At 38.5% G+C, this 19,441-nt stretch overlaps 1 protein-coding gene across 2 annotated transcripts in view; it reads right to left on the bottom strand.

Annotated features, from left to right (window-relative positions):
• The window catches only part of LOC137854034 (plasminogen-like), a 58,899-nt gene extending 39,997 nt beyond the window's left edge, over nucleotides 1–18,902 (bottom strand). Inside the window, exons 1-15 of one of the 2 annotated variants that reach the window (XM_068676975.1) lie at nucleotides 18,745–18,902; nucleotides 17,264–17,399; nucleotides 15,973–16,079; nucleotides 12,513–12,627; nucleotides 11,433–11,605; nucleotides 10,719–10,848; nucleotides 10,473–10,591; nucleotides 8,827–8,989; nucleotides 7,816–7,946; nucleotides 6,783–6,942; nucleotides 5,080–5,261; nucleotides 3,971–4,119; nucleotides 3,163–3,256; nucleotides 1,826–1,943; nucleotides 701–775 (exon numbers count right to left, since the gene is read on the bottom strand). In XM_068676975.1, the coding sequence (XP_068533076.1) occupies nucleotides 701–775; nucleotides 1,826–1,943; nucleotides 3,163–3,256; nucleotides 3,971–4,119; nucleotides 5,080–5,261; nucleotides 6,783–6,942; nucleotides 7,816–7,946; nucleotides 8,827–8,989; nucleotides 10,473–10,591; nucleotides 10,719–10,848; nucleotides 11,433–11,605; nucleotides 12,513–12,627; nucleotides 15,973–16,079; nucleotides 17,264–17,399; nucleotides 18,745–18,793 (1,901 nt within the window). In that variant the 5' untranslated portion in view covers nucleotides 18,794–18,902. The remainder of the gene's footprint in view (nucleotides 1–700; nucleotides 776–1,825; nucleotides 1,944–3,162; nucleotides 3,257–3,970; nucleotides 4,120–5,079; nucleotides 5,262–6,782; nucleotides 6,943–7,815; nucleotides 7,947–8,826; nucleotides 8,990–10,472; nucleotides 10,592–10,718; nucleotides 10,849–11,432; nucleotides 11,606–12,512; nucleotides 12,628–15,972; nucleotides 16,080–17,263; nucleotides 17,400–18,744) is intronic. The other variant, XM_068676976.1, reaches the window with a different exon arrangement.
• Between the last annotated feature and the right edge of the window lie 539 nt (nucleotides 18,903–19,441).

Genomic DNA, 19,441 nt, shown 5'->3' with positions numbered 1-19,441 from the left:
GCCGTTCAGTATGCTTTGGGGTGAGGGATATAGCAGATGGAGGAGGTAACCTCTGTTGTGCTCTGCATCTATTTGACTGAGACAGAAGCAGCAGACAAATCTACCTGCTGGCAAGAAAAGACAGGAAGTAAGGCGTAGGTTGGGAGGTTGTAGCAAGCAGCTGGAAATTTCTTGACACAAGCCCTGGTTCTGCTCTAACCAGCCTCAAAGGGAAACACTTATTTCTTTTTGCATCACTAAAAGAATGATGGGAACAGTTAAACTACAGCTTTTAAAAGTAGTGAAAAGAAAAAGAAACAAAACAAGGACCCTGCATCCTGTATGGTGAAAACCAAAAATGACCATACTACAGTGCTTGCAATGACATTAACTGTGCTATCAGGTAACTTACTACTTTGCATATGGCTTTGCTATTCTGTAAACTTCTCATGACTCAGTAGAGTGTATTGCCTTTATCAGTCATCAGTGTTATTAAGGCTTTAACTTATTAAGTGATTCCCCAAGACACACAGTTGCTCACTTCAGACATTAGAGATGCTCCTTGCTTGCTTTAACATGCAGAGACTGTGCAGACGTTGCACAGGCCAAGGAACCACCCTCCAAGGTCAGTAAATTGCCTTTGCAGGTACATCTTGCACCTCTGTTGATTTTCTCATCCAGGTGTAAGGAATGCTTGTCACTCATTCTAGTGGATACTCACTCTTGTAAGCACTGAGCTGCAGTAAGGACCCACTGTGGATGTATCAGAGTGCCAGAACAATGGTGTGTGTTGGTGCTAGAAAAGAGAAGATAATAATCACATTAATCTAAGACTGCACGGTCAATTCTCTACCACCTGTGCTGTGCCCAATGGGAAACACTAGCTATGAGCAAACAAACAATAATCCTCATATTGAAATCTTTTAACACTCAGAGATTGTCACCTACCAATTGCAAGAGAAGTCAAATACAGATTTTCAAAGGACAAACTTTATCTGCTTCAAAACATGAGAGATATGAACAGAAATTTGATACCCAGGTGATATTTTTGCTACAATGATCCAGTTTAGAGGTGTACTTTAGAGGCTAGAGGTATGTTTTCAGGAATTTAATAAAAGTAATTGCATTTCCTAATAATTTCACTTGTGGTGTAATGGGTTTGTCCTGATAAGCAATTAAAAAAAGGCTACATCCTGCTTATCTGTGGGGATGTCTTGGACTAGTTATTTTCTAAGTCTTACTATGGACTTTCAACTTTTCTTGGGCTATTATTTTTTTATGGTGATTGTCAACAATTCTATACAAATTTTCATTAGCCTTCTTCATATCCTGTTCAGCCACTCCACAGCTGTGGAAATGCTATGCATAAATGCATAAATCTTTTTTTTTTCTTTTTTCTTTTTTAATACAGAGAGACAGTGATCTTCACATGACTTCTAGCACAACTAGCGTAGTCACAACAGCAATTTACATTTGAACATTCTTGGGCCCATTGCAGAATGCAAATAACTGTCATTATCCTCTGTGGGAATTATTACTTCCCCATTTCAGTAAATCAAACCATATTCAAGGTCTGCGGTTCAAATTTGCTCTCTAGAGAAAGTGGAGAGTTTTGGACTAATGACTTAATAGTAACTACCTGTCAACATTATGACACACACACACACACACACACACACACACACACACACACACACGTTAATTTTAAATGTAAAGTTATTTTATGTAGAAACCAAGTCCAGTCTCCAGAAACATATGCATTGTTTCATACCAGTCCCTTCCTGATACCTGTTTCTTGTGAAACCCTGGTGCTTACTAATGGTGATACAGTCTGGAATATCAATACCTTGACCTGAGACTGACATGCCAAGGCCAAGACCCTGGAGATGCATCACACATGTCATATTGCTCACAGATTCGCCCACTTCTCATTGGAAATTTTCCACAGTCATGATCAGAAGAAGCTACAGCATTGAGGAAAAAAAAAAAAAAAAAGCTACAATGAAAGGTTTAATGCACATCTGTAATGCTATTCACAGTGCAATCTGATGAAAGAGAAAGAGATAAAGCATTTTTATATCTTCTTTAGGCTTTCACTGTTTATGTTCTTTAACAGGAACTAAGAATAAAGAAACAACCAGACCCTTGGACGACATTATATTATCATTACCTGGAGCATTTTAACCTGGAGCTAATACATCACCATTGACATAAGACATTAATTTACCTGGCAAAAATTGTCAGCTAAGTACTTGGATGCCGTCAGATAACATAGGTAAAACTACAATGAGCCCTCCCCCAAAATGAAAATTTGGGGTGGAAATTGAAGGGAAAGGGAGTTAAAGAAAGTAAGTTTATTGCCCAGATCAATTCAATATAATAAGAATTTCTAAAATATTCAAAGCATTACGGGCTACACCTTGATCAAATAGCAAGCAAGTGAGATGCCTCTAGCAGGTGCACCACATAGTGCTCCCAGTACATTACAGTTGTTATTGGCATCCATTGCCAGGACACCAGAGAAGTTAAAACATCTATTTCTGCTGAATTTTCAACAAGCAGTACATCCACTCAGTATAATAATTACTATTCCAGAAGAGAATGAATGAAGGAAACCTGCATAAATATCCAGGACCAAATTCACTAACTTCCCAAAAGAAAGGCGACATGTCAAGGGACAAATTATTTTAACATCCAGATCAGAATAAAAATGATGCCAGTAAATGATAAAAAATTAATCTCTGGTACTCCCAGCTAACAGATAATTAATTCGTTTTATCAGGTTCTCAAGGCATTAGTCCTGCCACAAAGTGCTTGGAAAGACTAACATGCATGTCAAGGAAATCCTCTCCTGTGTTTGATCACTCCAGGGAAGGAGTGCCTCTTTCCACAGCTTCACTGGATATCTCAAATTCATCTAGCAACTCTGAGTGCTTAGCCTCACTGATAATAAAGGGCATATGAATTGTTATCTATGAAATCTTATTGATGATTTTTAGCACCACGCTATCTAAACTGGCTGAATATTACAGGCATCTGGTTTTGTCAAAATGCCATACAGATCTAAATTCAAATCTAAAGCTACTGCCTACTAGAGTTATTTGTTGCTGGACTGAAAACTTTTTGTAACTATCATGATAGGTTGTAGAAAAGGAAAACAGAGAAGTCTTTAAGGATAATTACAGCAGCGCGGGATTTCACAGTACTCCCATTTTTTTTCTGGGTCTGTTGTGAAGCACCAAAGACCATTTACATCTCCATCAGGATTCCTGCAATACTGTAATGATTACAAAAACAAAGAATGAAGACTCCAAATGTTAGCCACAGAATAAAGAAGTTTATGGATGCATGCTTTCTAAAAAGTGTTAATCAAAATTTTTAAATTATTTCCCCCAACCATTTCTTCATTAGGTGTTATGTGCTTTCTGTTGCCACTAAACACAAAATTCTAATTTTCTTTATCTCAAAACCAATAGTAAAATTATATAAATATGACAAAGCTACTATAATTTTCTTCATCCACCAAGAGTTCAGCCTAGCTTTTTAAGGTCTTCTGAGAAGTAAAGTTCGACATGGGATGATTAAGCGCTTTGCACTAAAACACCTATTGTTGGCTTAATCCTTCTACTGAAGTCAGTGACAGCAAATTAGGTCAGCCCTGAGAGTATGCCAGAAACCTGCCCAGCTGGTGACAAACAGCAAAATGCATTGCTCTAGTGCTTGCAGAAATAAGAAAAGCCCTGCATGATTTTTTTTCTGCATTGTTTGCATGTCATCATCAACCTTATGCTGTGCTTGAAATAACAGCATCCTAGGTAATGTTAAATGCATCATTCCCTCTCCAGCACTGCTGTAGGTCCAGGATATCAACATGATGACTTCCAGGTACACTTAGCTTGGTCTATAGAGACTCAATATGAAGTGTTTACTGAGGGGTCATGGAGAAAGGAGACAACGTTCAATGACATCAGGTGAATTAGCAACTGTTTACATTTTTATCCAGGCCTGCTCTTGGATGAGTCAGAGGAGTGAAGTATTTGTGGCTATGAGGGCTCTGAGAACTCCACTCTTGACAAGTCCTGCCATTTCCAGTTTTTGCGACTGTGCCGCGATAGTCTTTACCATTGCCATTAATGCAGTCTGTGGAAAAAAAATAAAAATAAAAATAAAAATAAAAATAAATGATTGTTACCTGTTGAATCTGTATTTGGTGGTGGTAAGCAGAACTAAGTCAGATTAAGTACTTTCAGGATTTACATGCTCTTTACTGTCTATAGTGGAAAGACAAAAATGTACCCTGGGATGTGATCTCTTAGTTTGTCAAGATGGATGTCTTCCTGGACATACAGAGTAATTGAACTGCAAAAAAAAATCAAGGAACTTCAGGCTAAATATTTTCTGTATCATACTGCAAATATCTGAAAAGACTCCAAAATCCTTGCTAACCTAGGATCAGTAAACACCTTTCAAGAGAAAAGCATGTTTAAGGGTCATCAGCCCATTATACTGAGACAGCAGTTGTTGTTTCCAAGGGCATCACTTCAACTGCTTTCTCCTGTTGCATGTGAGTAAGAGTACATTGCCATTTAGGAGTGAATTTTTTATCTAACCCTGCCAAATTCCCTTGCAAAATAAATATTTAATGGAAAGCTCTACCGAACATTCTGAAAAGTCACACTGCTTTGACCAAGAGGGGCTATTAATTAAGGAAGTATTAATGAAAGACAGGGCAAAAGCCTGCCTCTGTTGGTGTACACATTTTCAATAACATGGTTGCCTATGAACAATACAGCAAGATAAGGACAACATCCTAAAAACATAAAGCACAGCACAAGTAAAATTCTCTTAACATTTACTGTTATTTTATTTCAATAGCACACAACAACAGAAATTGTTGTCTATTTTCTTCTCAGTCCCCTAAATGAAAAAGATATCCCACAGAAAGTACTGTAAAATGATACAGGATATAATCTGACAGAAGTATGGTTCTGAAATCTGAAGGAGGGATATAACTCCTATGTTCTAGTACTACTCAAGAATAACTCTGAAAAATATTGCTATTTGTGGTGACAGGAGATGACAGCTATAGCCATCTGTTACCAGACGTGGTAGGTGTAGTCAGGACAACACTTTGTTCCTTCTGGTCATTTGGTGTGGCCTCTTCTGTATGATCATCACATCTCCTGAGATTGCAGTACTCCCAGATCCTGTTGGGGTCTGTGGTGAAACACCATGGGCGGTCATCACCGTCTGGGTTCCTACAATAGTTCTCCCTCAAATCCCTGTGAATATAGGTACAAATATTCATTCTGCATAAGACAGAAAGTAATCATGGGAATCTCTTGCCAAAAAGAATATGTACTATGCAGAGATATATACACATACATTTATTAATTCTTTTACTATTGCCAGGTACCGTATTACCATCAAAAACATTAATGGCTGTGATACAGCCAGAGAATTATATGTACATCAGAGTCATGAATATATTTATACATAAAGAAATGTAATTCAACCACAAGTTTAAATTCTGGCTGCAATATGTCAATGTGCTGAGTAGTTAAATAAATGCTTGATATGACAATACATTTATTTCAAAGCAATATGTATGAGCATACACAATTGTGTGAATGTGCAAATTAGCAATAAATATGCTGGAAGGTTTTATATATATATGTATTTTAATGCCAGAGGGTTCTTTATTATATGAAGAAGAATAGAAATTAAATACTCATGCAAATTATTATTAACTTTTTTATTTCTTTCAAAACAAACAAACAAACTAAAACCAAAAAACCAAACCCCACAACACTTAATTCAGCGAGAACACTTCCATGACTGAACTTGCTGGGGCAGGGGGAATTAGAGTATTTTTCTCCAACAATTTGCAGAGTTGTGGTATTTCCCCATCTTGAAAAAAGCTGAAATACTTTTTTTGTTTGTTTTCAGATATGCCAGAATACACAAGTTCCACATTTTCACAGCTAAATTTCATTTTTTAAAAATGTCTGTGAAAAAATGTGCCTCCTCTGAGTATATTTCAATATGTTGTTATTTTTATGACAAAAAAGACTGAAAATTTCCAAATAAAATTATTTAGGGTGACATTATTTAAAAAAAAAAAAAAAGGAAAAAAAAAAGAAAAGTACTAAAAGATCCTGCCCATACTTGTAATCCACCAAGCAGTGATGGATGTCGTAGCAATTGTCTTGTTGCTTTTGTATGCTTATTAACAACTGGCACATTAGTAATTATGGTTAGATCTCTAAGTTGTTCCTTAATCCAGTATTTTTACTTTGAGTAAGAAAGTAAATAAATCAAGGGCAAAAATTCTCTAAATGAAATTCTGGATGCCCCGTTACAACCACAAAGAACATCTAAAATGATGGTTCTAATCATAATGCACTTGTCTGTGTAGTTTGCAACACAAATGCTGTGTTTTCCCCAGATGAAACAAGTAGAAAGGCCCCCATGAACATCTCAAATTCTTAACAAAATGCATACAGTAGATGCCAAACTCTGATTACAGGCCTCCCAGATTTGGTTACACCAGCTCAGGTTTATGAATAAAGTGTTACAGTGGTATTTTACTAAGAATTTAAATTACAGGTAAACACAGCTTTTAAAAATGAGACTAACAGAAAATGTTTCTGTATCTTGGTAAAATGATAGTGAAAGAAATTCTCTTTTATATGTACATTCCGTATTAGTTTTTTAAAACATAAATGTGCAAAGATAGCAAAATTTTCAGCAATGGTCACTGTCAGAGAAAAAAAAAAAGTTAAAAAAAGTGAGATACATACGCGTTTGGGAATTTTTTCAGGATCTTTTCAAGATTGTGTGGGGACTTGGAGTTCCAGGCTTGGCATTTCCTTCCTGATTCAGTGATGGAAGTTGTGCCACGATAACTTAGGCCTTTGTCTCGATAGCACTCCTCCACCTGGGGAATCTGTGCTGGCACATCTGCAGCAAACAGCAGAAACCGGTCCCTTGCATCATGGCTTTATCTTCATATTGAACAGGCACAAGAAAAATCAAACAGACAAGAAAACAGAAGGGATTGACTCATTCATACAGAGGGCTTCCAGTGAGAACATCTTGGCCAGTGTGAAAAACAGAAGGGCATTTCCAAAGTTATTTAGAGATTTCACAGATTAGCCTTATATGTCAGATGCTGGCTGGTGGAAAGTGCATTCCTCAGTTTCATTTTGGCATTTGTGGAAATGTTTGAGTTGAAAATGAAAAATCCTCAAAGGTTAGAGATATTAGCTATTTTGTCTCTGAAATAATTCAAAAATATAGATGATGTTAAACTCCTATTCTTCTATTACTCTTTTGATCGCACTAACACTTTCTTGTTATTTTCTGTGCTTGAATGGATGGATGTTTCAGATGAGATTTTTTAATATTTTTGGACTTTGGAAGCTACTGTCCTCTCTTCCATGGTTACTTTCCAAAGATAGGACTTCCTTTTATTTAGCACTTTTAAAAATCTCTTTAAAGCTCTTTTTCATTCTTCAGTGAACTTCCTAGAAATGCCCTGCCTTTGGGGGAAAAAATAAAAGGAATAAAAAAATATATTTATATTTTTCGATACTGTAATTCTTCTGCTGGGTCAGCTGATGTCTTACAGCCTTGTCTGCACTTCCTAACCATTGAAAGTCCAAAATCTGACAGGTTTTCCAACATGCCAAGCAAAGCAACTGCATAAACAACAGTGAAAAAGTGACTGAAAAAGATTTGCCAGGAGAAACAAGAACTGAAATTACAATGAGAAATAAGAAGTGTCTCACAGCTCTGAAGTCTTTATCTCAAGTACACTTCAGTTACTCATACCAGCACTCCCTTGCTCTGTCCTGTCACAATGGGGAATTGAACAGTATTCCCACCGAACACTGCTGTTGCTAGTGTAGCACCAAGGCCTCTTCTCTCCATCAGGGTTTCTGCAGTAGTTTTCCTCTAAGCCCCTGAAACAGAAACACTGGCTTTAAATTACTGATGGAAATCAAGAAGGGTTATGTGCAAGACTTAACAATTACTGCATGCAGAACTCAACTCAGAGGTTATATTTATTCTTACAGATTTGTTGCCTCATATACCATTATTCTGGGCTAGCCAATAGCCTTTGAATTTCCTGTTTAAATGTTGATGTTATATGAAGAACTTTTACAATGGTTACACTTTCTGCCCTTGTTTTTTAGCCAATATAGGGCAGTAAAAGCTGACATTGAAGTCATTGGTGTACCTGACCCTTACTACAAAAACCAGGCAAGTCTGGATGTCAAATGGTGCATGTTTCTGCTCTCAGCAGCTTTCTGCAGTGATGATGGACAGGATTTCACATGCCCAGGGAAACTTACAGAATCCATTTCACAACCCACCGGATCCAAATACAGAGCTAAAAGCTAAAAGCCTGGTCATTCCCAGCCACCCCTGCCTATTGACAATGCTCTATAGACCCAGCTCCTCTGACCTAGGAGCATTTTGGGCCTTGGAGCAATGTTCCTCAGAAGAGTAATACACTGAAAATGTGTTAAAGCACAAAGTCAATATAAAAGCACACTGTTAATATAAAAGCAGTAAATACCTATACCTGTGCAATGGGATGAGGAGAAGTGCAAGTACAGGTGAGACAAGTACATGAGATCAAAACTGTTGGTTAAAAATAAAAAAGGAATGTAGAAAAAAAGAAAAAAAAAAGACCTGAAAAGCGATATGAAAGGTGACAAAAGGAGAGAAAATATCATCATAATTCAGAAAACCTGTACTCCTGATGCCTCTGCATCTGGTTCACTAAGGGCTAACTATGTTCTTGGGTATTCATTAAAATGAGGAGTCTCAGCATACTTGCAGGGGTATCTGTCAGGAATCCAGCCATGTTTGTGAGGAAACTGCATGTTCCAGTGCTGGCAAATGTTTCCCGATTCTGTGATAGCTATCCTGCCTCGATAGTCTTCTCCATGCCCTGAAATACACTGGGAACTCAGGCCAGAAACTCGTGGGCGTGTAGCTGTAACAGGATTAAAAAAAAGAAAAAAAAAAAAAAAAAGAAAAAACATAGCTAATGAATGCCTTCAAATATATCAAAACACCTTTGATGTCTGTAATGGTGAATGTGTATTTTTTTATTTTAGCAGAGATGACATTGGTGAAAAGCCATGGCAAAGCCGAAGTGTATGTTATCAGAAGAACTCAGGCTGCCAAATGGGTGTCCTGTGTCTGCCCTTTCACATCAGCCAGTAAATAAGTTTGCTGAGACAAGCCAGATGCTGTGCCTGCAGTCCCTTGAGAGCAGATCTAGAAAGGCAATAAGCAGTCCTTTATGGTCTTGTAAAAACAAGTGGGATGAAGGGAGCACATTAGTATAATAGGTATAGGTAGGGTAGAAGGGCAGAAAGGGTAAAGATAAAGGCTAAGAAGAAATGCTGAGAGAAAGCACAACAGTCTTCAGAGGTAAGGCTCCAGTATCAGTGGATTGGGAAAGTGAGGCAGAAGAAAGTGTGAAAGAAAATGAATTTGTCTGGTATGTGGGGAACATTGAAGTAAGACTAATGATCAGAGCCACAGAACCTGCAGAAGCCAAAGAGAAAATGAATTTACAATGCATGCCTATTGCATATACATTGTATATGTAATTTCCAGAGCAGACAAATAGGCCTCTAATAGGTCCTATTTAAACTTTATGTTTTAGGCACAAAATGGAGATGCTATAGTATCTTTCACAGTCTACTTCATCATGCAGAATTCTGTATACTTATTCTTCCATTTATAATTGTTTATGCTGAAGTAAACTAGATCTAGTAAACACATGATGCTGCTTAGAGAACTGTCAAGAGCAGATGTTAAGAAAGCAAGCTCTAGAGATAGAAATGCAAATTTTTTTTTGTTCTTTTTTTTCTTTTCTTTTCTTTTCTCAAAGTGCAGTACAGCTCTACTAATGGTAGTGCTAATCTCATTATCCAGTCCTTGGAAAAGTCCAGATCTAGTGTGCTCAACTTAATGCATTAAGCTAGCTCAGTGATAAATCAGATTTTCTCCTGAGGTCTGAACTTTTTTCTCAGGATTTATCTCTCACTAAGGAAAAGGCAGTGTTGGCTGTGCTGGCCAAATCCAGGTAAAATATCACAATATGGCCATGGTGGCTTATGTATTTTCCATGAGACAGCAATTCAACTGAAAACTACCACCTGAGATTTAAACTGAAAGCTCTGCCTTCTCAGATAAATTGAAAAGTAAGGTGATTGAAGACAAATTCTGTTTTCCATAACACCTCTGGCATTGTTGCACTTTGTGACACCTGCACTCTCAGTGACCTTACATGATTTTATGCAACAGAAACACAGTGAGTGGTTCTGCTCATTAATGCATAATTTGCCTGATTCACAGGGATTTCCTCAGGAGACTCACAGCTGTCATTTCTTGTCTTTCCCCTCCCTGCATAATTTTAATTAGAAGAGCTACCCTGTGGAGTGATCTCAAGAAGTCAGACTCACTGCAACGAGGAATGTTACAATACTCCCAGCGTTTAGTGGGGCTGGTGGTGAAACACCAAGGCCGAAGTTCACCATCAGGATTACGGCAATAATTCATCTTCAGATCCTTCCCTGGAAAGCTGCACATCGAAAATGGAAGACAGGTTTGTGAGTCAGCCTAGCTGTAGCAACCAGCCTGTCTGCAGTCAGGGTTTCCCAGGCACTGTGGAAATGAGTGGGGGCAGCTCAGCACTGGGTATGACTCACTGTTTCAGTGTATATCCATGCATATGAGGTTCTTGGGCATCCCAGCGCTGGCACTCCAGCCCGGACTCTGTTCTGGAAACATTTCCATGGTAGTCTTCACCATTACACATCATGCAGTCCACTGTGGGACCTATGCAGAATGAAAACAAAGCAAGGTTTGCACTAGCTCTTGAACTCTGATCCTGATCCAGTCATGAAAGACTACATTGAAAGGAAAGCAGAAATTATAAATATTTGCTGTTCTTTTAGAGGGTTTTGCTCCAGGTGATGATGAAAGGAATCCAAAAGACCATGAGTTACACCCTATCCAAGTGAATTAAACTTTAGGGACATGTATATCCCTAAAAGCTTTAGGGATATCTCTATATCTCAGGACGGAGCTTTGCCATGTATCTCTGTGTACTCGTAGCAGCAGGGGTTCAATATGTAACACAGCACTTGGGTCAATCTTTACAGTTGTTAAAACTAAAAAAAAATATTAGGGTTAAGAGCAAAACAAAACCAGCAAATTATTATAATTGTTGATTTATTCTATATTTACAAATGTTGTTGAAACTGGAGCCAGTTATGAAAACAACCTTTGTGTTGATAAATTTTTACATTCCAGCTTGATCTAAATTCACATTTGAAACCAATTGGCAAGAATAAAGTAGGAGTAAATTGCAGGAATAATATTACCTACTTGAAAGCCCCTTCCCTGAAAAATAAACATACCTTCTGCAGCTTCTGTAGTCTGTATGACCTGTCCCTCACACTCTGGGATGTTGCAGTAATCAAACCCGATCGCAGGATCTGTTGTATAACACCAGGGTCCATTTACATCGTCATCAGGATTTCTACAGTAGTTTTCCTCCAACCCTGCACTGGGGTATTTTTCAGGTGTAATACTGCAACAGTATTAAAATTACATTTTAATTCAATCCAGTCAGAAGAGCAGAAGAGAAATGCCCAGCTTTCTCAGCTATCTTTGGGCTCTATTGATTTGTAGCAAAAATGAGAGAAACAGATTCCCTGTTCTAACACATAAATGAAATCTGAATACCATGCTGTAATTATCGTTACTAGTAGCCTCTTCCTAGACCCCAGCTGCACCTAATGAATGATCTTGTAAGAACTATGCCAATCTCAAAGGTAAATTATTGTCTTTAATACTTGCATCCAGCTGATCAGTCAGCTAATTGCATCCTGAGGCTTTCTGATGTATTTTTCCTAAGGCTACTGCTTTAAAAGTGGAATATTTCTAGAGTTTATTGACCAAATGCAAGTGGACTCAAACTTTCAGAGACTTTGAAGCAAGTGACCCTGTGGTTTTACCTATAGCAGTCCTCCAAGAGAAGACTAAAAGGTTTTAAACAACAGACCTAGGTAAGTGCTTCCAAGTTTCATTAGAATGAAGGCTAGCAGGGGAGTCATAAAGCTGGACAGACACCACTGCTCATTTTACCACTGCTCATTTTTTTTTTCACACCTCATACAAAAGAGAGAAATTCTAGCCCCACAGTCACAAATCACAAAATTTTCATCATGAATTGGTGGAAGCAGCATTTCACCTCCTTAGGAGCCCCAGCACATAGACACAACTCCTCTAGCTGACAATGCAGCCTTTCATTATCCAGACCATTGCAGTTCTCTGACAGTAGAATGAAAAGTAACAAGAGAGATGAAGACAAAATTGTGTCTTAAAAAATCACCTGACATTTGGCTTTAGTAACATGCTATAAAGTCATTTATACACATGAAGAAGCTTGGAAAAGATTCAGAACAACATGAAGACAAATATAAATAAGATCATACTTTGGATTGTGAGGTGTTTTTTCTGCCCACTTCTGGCATGGAATACCTCTCCAAGTTTTGGCTTCTGTTCCTCTGTAGTCCTTCCCAATTCCTCTTTTACATTGTAGAAGGTAAACTGAAACGGAATTGGCTTTGTTAATTCAGTGGTGTTACAACATTGCATCTCTTGAATCTGAGAGTTTGCAGATTTAACTGTGAAGTTAATCATATTAGATTTACCCATGTTTTGAACAGTTTAGATTTACCCATGTTTTGAATCTCTTGTTCATGCAAACACAGAGATGTGATTCCATAAGATATTTTAAAATTAATAGTTAGAAATGACTGAGCAACTAGAGAGGAAAATTCTTGAAGAATGTTATGAAGCTAATAAAATCACATTAGGAAAGCAGATATAACAAGTTACTATATATATATATATATTGTGTATGCAAGACATATTTATATTGTCATATTACTGAGGTAAGAAAAAAGGTCTTTCACCATCACCTGGGAATAACAGAAATGTATTGTTCATAAGGCCATTCACAGTATGGGTATCATGCAACCATCCCTTCAGGACAGATCATTTTTTAGTTATCTGAATATGTTTGTCACAGAAGTGACACCTTTGATTCCTCTTAGACTCAGACCCCAGATGCTTTCTGGTGGGATTCCTTGAAAAGGAGAATGCAAAGACCACTGGTGATGCTTTTATTAACAGATACTGAAATATCTCCAGTCACTGGGAGTGATCCTCATTTCCCCTTTCCTATAATTTGTTTGCACATGGAGGATGCCCTAAATCCCCAAATAAAAAATAAAGATGATAGAGCAATAATACGAGACCAACCTAATAGGATAAGTTGAGCCTTGCTCAGGCACCTTGCTATGGTTATTGCCATCACAGTGTGTGGTTGGGTGTGCAAATGATGGAATCATAGAAGATTCCATGGTGGAAGGGACCCACAATAATCATTCAGTCCAGCTCCTGGCTCCACACAGAACCACCTAAAAATCAAGCTATGTGTCTGACAGTGTTGTCCAAATGCTTCTCAAACTCCAGCAGGCTTGGTTCTATGACCACTGCTCTGGGGTGCCTGACCATCCTCTCAGTGGAGAGCCTTTTCCTAATATTTAATATGAACTTCCCCTGATGCAACTGCATGACATTCCTGTGGGTCCATGAGAGATCTTTTCTTCTCCCTGGAAGGGAGAAGAGATCACTGCCTTCCCCTTCACACCCCTTCCTTAGGAATCTGTCAGCCCATGGGCTTTCTGATGTTGCCAGGTACCTCCTACATTATGTTAACCTATCTAAATAAAAAGCCTGGGCACATCTAGATGACACCTGAAGAGAGGAAGTGGAGGTTCTGCATAGCTGTATCAGGAATGAAGAACAAGCAAGTAACTTCCTGGCTCATATGGCACATGGAGACTACCACACATTGAGGCTTTGGTATACGAACCCTCTGAAACAAAATGTTCGGTAATAAGCCTTCTTTCTGCTTAACTCCCAATATCTCTCCTACTTTCCTGTCCCATATAGGAGATTGCTCTGATGATTCTATAACTGCTGAAAGTCCACTTTCCTGAAACGAATGATGGGACCAAGAGCCAAACTATATGTCGAGACAAAATTAAGGTTCCAGTGGGGAAGCTGCTCCATAAAGAGAGGGAAATCCCTAACCAGGTTGTTAAGGAATATTTCAGTGCCTAATTAATCTAATAAAAGAGTCATGTTCTAAATTGATAAAAAAGTCAGTTCTTAAACTCTGAGATGAAAATTAGGATCAAAGAAAAGACTCTCAGAGGCATGCATGGGAAGAAATCTGACTTAATATAATGTAGTAAGCATAGTCCACAAAAGCCTATTTTGTGCATTGTGGATTATTGCTGCTCTTAACAAGGAGGTTGTAATCAGAAGAGGATTCCTCATACAGAGTTTTGCTATTAACAACGAGAAGATAAAACTGGAACTATGAGACACATGTTCATGGAGTTTCTTTTGTGACTATGGACAATCCAGAATATGGTCTACATACAGAATGAAATTTTCTGTGGCGGAGTAAAATGTGACTGCATAATATTGTGTGGCCTAGCACAGCCAGACAAGCTGTTGGGCTCACAGAGGGATGAATCTTTTGGTTTTAAGGTAGCTGTTTTATGAAAATCTTTTGCATCCAATCTCAAGGAAAATAAACTCTGTCAAGAAGGACTCCAGAGCAGCTGTTACAAATTTTGAGGTCTGAATTAAGCACAGGTGTGATTGTAAAGTCAACATGAGCCTAAGGGAGTGGCAGTCACAAAAAGTGCTGGAGATTGCTTCCTTCAAGCAGAAGAAATTCCATCTTATTTTAGCTGAAAGGAGTTTTACAGAGGCAGTTACCCAGTGCTGAGGAGTCATGATGGATACAGAAAATATTTCTGAGACTTCAGAACAGACTTACTGTCTTTATTTGCGAATTCAAGTTCAGCCTGGGTGATGTCAGCTATGATAATTAGGTTGCTTCTGAAAGCTGAATCTCACTTTTACAATACTCATAATCAGTCTTACGAGAAATATCTCTATTTTGAGGTGGATCAGGACCATTACAGGTAGAATATCATGCCATTTGGATTATCCAGATACTTCACAAAGATGGTGGCAGTGATTTTCAGAAGACTACAGAAGTCAGCATATGAAGATAAGCGTATGAATCAGAGCTACTTGGGTTTATCTTCAAAGATAAAGAGGCAGAAAAGATAAATATATCAGGCTATTCTATGGTGACATCACCTGATAAGGTGTTTTTTAATTTTTATTCCATTATGACAATATCAGATGTGCACAGACACACTGGACTCATAAGGAAATTCAAGAGATATGCACACAAGCCAAGAGCGACATCTCAAATCTTTCACTGCCTTCTGTGTCTCCTTTGTGGTTCTTCATGACTGAGACCAAGATGTTTGAAGGGAACTGCAGCTGAGACAGAGCTGCCTACAGTATCTGCTGCACTGGGTGCCAACAGAAAATAGGATCTACCTCATAGATAAAGTATTTCAGTCAAACAATTCTCAACTGAATTATTATACAAAAATTAGGCAGGTGGGTACACAGATAATCCCATAGCCTTGAAATTTTGTATTACTAAGGACTCCGTTAGCTTAATGAAGCAGAGGACTTTAAATACTTAGTGGGAAGAAAAAGGCATTATTTTTGCTTTGGGATGTTTATTCTGCAGGGTCTCAGTAACATATGATTAAAGGAGATTGGACTGAGTCCAGTCCAAGTCAAATGCAAGAATCCTTGATGCTGTATGGGAAATTTTCTGGCAGATTCAACCCAGTTCATAAGGGGTGCAAGGTGAGTGCAAGCCCACCTCACTGAAACTATCACTGCCTGCAACTGCTTGCTCCAGCACTGAATCAGAGAATGCAAGGATGAAGTTAAAACAGGCTTAATATGTAAATGTACAGTGTTATATAACATACTTACTTCTCTTCTCATAGAGAACTGAATCTGTGCTGCTGAATATCAGTGTTGTTTTGCTATTTTCAGCCAGTGTTAAACACTGTAGCTTTTTCCTGGTGTATAGGAAGGCCCTGTTGAAATTGAGAACACAGAACATAGGAAGCAATATTTTTAATTTGTTTCCAATTGTGCAATTGCTAATTCATTTTCTAGAAATTATTATTTTAACAGCACGTTATTATATCCACTTACGTCTTTCAGAGACTGTATTCAGTACTTGAGACACTAAGGGACAGTGACATTTTCTGCTGCTCTGAAGTGTCTGACTTTTTTGGGATGCAAAGCTATGTGAATAAGTTACTGTGTGGGAAGCTAGCTACTGGGTTGGCAAAACATTACCAATGGCATTCTAGCTGCACAGGTTAGTGCCTTTCCCTGCAACAAACTGAAAACATCTCACTGCTCTTTTGTGAAACAAGGCAGCATTCAGCTACAGAGGCATAAACAGCTCTCCAGTTAGCATTGAATAGGAGAGGGAAATTGGGCATTTACTACCGAAAGACTGATGCAATGTAAATGCACCCTTTATTTGACCTTGTAATTTATGGGTGGAGAAAAGCCACAAGCCAAAGGCACAGGCATGGGCAATGCTGCTGTAGGCAGAGCTGCAGCACCCGGCTCCTAACTTTGTACTGGGTCACCAAGGGGTGCAGATGGTGCCATCGGCTCTTCAGGCAGCTCCTGTTGCCTGGACAGTCACCTGCCCTGACCTATGGAGGAAAAAATGTGGCTTTCCAGGAGCGGCTTCCCATGACCTGACACCCGTGTGACAGCACCGTGTGTTCCCCAGGCACTCTGGACTTGTTTTACACAAATGTGTTCATGTAAATCCCATGCTGAAGTTCTCATCCTGGTTTCTGAGTAGCGTGTTATTGAGTTGGATGTGTAGAGCAAAAAGGCTGAAGAAGACTCAGTATTATTGTATTACAATGTTTCTTGGCAAAAATATGCCCCACTTCACTATAAGTGTTGAAATTAAAAATGAAATGAAATGAAATAAAATAAAATAAATACTCATTTGCCTCTTCCAAATCATCTCTTTCCAACTGCATGTCCCAGTAATTCACCTTCTTAGCTTTTGTGTGTGTGTGTTTGTTGTTGTTGGCTTTTTTTTTTTTTTTTGGTTTTGTTTTGTTTTGTATTGCTTTCCATCCAAATTTGAGTGTGAATGCTTACTTCTGAACAACAGGAGGAACATATCATTGATCAATTAGTCATCCACAAAGACATAGCTTTAAGATTCAACAGAAATTACCTGCAAGTAAAATTTCTTTCAGCTTCACATTTCTCTGCACATTCTATTTCATTATTTGTCTCGTAAAACTGCTTATTTCTTGTAAGGATCCAAACACCATCCATTCTTAAATAGTCATCCAGTACATCTCCTTTCACTACAAGGGATGAAAAGGAACCAGGCATTAAAAATGAGAATGCTGCAGTTAAGATCTGTGACTTCAAGTCTCCTCTTCCACATAGCATTGACAGGTGAGGTCCTTATTTATTTTGCATGATTCTGGGTGAAAGGCCATAAACTCTGAGGAAATTTCTGTTCCTGTTCTATTCTGTTCCTGTGTTCCAGTCACAAACACAGCTGCATGGAACACATCATAGGAAAACAAACAAAAAAAACAAACCAAACCAAAACAAACAAACAAACAAACAAACAAACAAACAAAAAAAAAAAAAAAAAAAAAACAGCAGAAGGAAGACACAGAAATGAAGCTCTGAATGGAGTTACATATGGGTTTGAAACTAAGAAAAAGAAATGTGAAAAACCAGAGTAACGAGGAGCAGAGAGAGGGACCACTCAGAGAACGTTGGGAAGAGGTAGCAATATTAATGTTTTGGAGAAGCATGAATTGGGATGATGTGAGCTTATGTCCTCCTATATGGAACCCACAATCACTACAGTTGAACTGATCACCAAGTAGATGCTTGTCCTCAGCTGTCTTGCCCTGGAGCAAGAAATCTCAATCATAAGATGACTGCATGACCTTTTACAATGGCCACCATGTTTTTTGTTGCAATGGCTCAACTAGTCTTAATAATGAATCTGTAAGGCTGCATCTGTGTTGCAACAAAGTAATCCAAGGCTGTAAATTAGTAAATCAATTAGTATGATTATATTGGAAAGCCACATATGCATAAGATGTGTAGAAATACATGCTTATAGATTTAATAATTAAGTCTAAAAGGTTTATGCTCATAAAGAAGTTTGCCACGTAATTTTTTTTTTATTTTTTTTTAAATGTCTGTAAAGATTCTATGTTTCTGTTCCTAATCTTAACAGCAGTTTATTTCCATATCCAGCATTAGGCTACAGAGTTATATCAGAGATGTGATTTAATTATTTCATTTTTCAAGATCAGTTATAGACACGGGAAATTCATAAGTGTTTCCTATAGGGAACCCCAGCCCCTGCATCAGCAAAGGGGCTTTTCCCCGCTTACATACATTTTCTCCTTACATTGATACTTAGTACAGCATTTTCACAGGCCATTTGTTCCCATGCACACACCAAGGCTGTCGCTCTTCTCATGTCTCTAACAAACACACCAGAGCAACCGCAGCTCTTGCTTTGTTCAACAGCAATTCTTGCTGGCCAGTAAGCCCCAAACCCACCCTCATCCAGGTAAGTGGTGACACATGGATTTGGGGACCCATCTTCACAACATGGAGCTTGAAAGAATTTGGCCCCAATCTCACCCATGCAAGTGGAAGGCAAAGGACTCTTACCTGAGCCGAGCACAAGAAGAAAGAGCAAAGCAGCTTTGCTAATTCCCATTTTGGCCCAGCTGGAGGGTGCTGGAAGTTGTGTGTGTCAGTGCACAAAGTTTTATTGACTTGCACTGGAGTGAGGCGGCATCAAACAAACAGGGCAGGCAGATTAAGTTAATCATTCTCCCATGCTGTGACCCCCTTTGCCGTGGAGTGGATGTTCAAACAACCTTGAATTGGATATATTACCAAATCAGGCTCAGACATTTGTATTATTGGATGCTGGGAAATGTGAAGGCACTTTCTTGTTTTGTGAGACATGTTTTTGTTCTCAAATTGTTTGGTCTCACTTTGCTAAAGCAGAGATGGAGGTGATGGTGGTGGAAAGTATGGGAACTATCTCCAGGCACACTTTAATTCTGAACAGTCCTGTGTATTCTGCCCCAGGTTGCAATGCCATTTTCAGTCACAAACTTGCACAGTTCAGGTTGGAACTGCTTTGTAAGCTACAGCCTAAAACCAGACACGCATAATGTTAACTCTGTCTCAGAATTTATTTCAACAACCTTCATTTTCCTTCCTGAAGGGAAGAAGCTTCTTTCCCTAAGTTTTATCATAGTTATGGGTTGTTTTTGTTGTGGATTGCTCATGACTTCAGAGGCAGGGTTTGCTTTGGTGCAGTGTATCATGTATCTTTGTTCCCCAGGTAAAGCTC

The sequence above is a fragment of the Anas acuta genome, chromosome 3 (genome assembly GCF_963932015.1).
Source record: "Anas acuta chromosome 3, bAnaAcu1.1, whole genome shotgun sequence".
NCBI classification, from domain to species: Eukaryota; Metazoa; Chordata; class Aves; order Anseriformes; family Anatidae; genus Anas; species Anas acuta.
The sequence above is the reverse complement of the archived record's forward strand: the minus strand, read 5'-3'. Positions and strand labels throughout refer to the sequence as shown.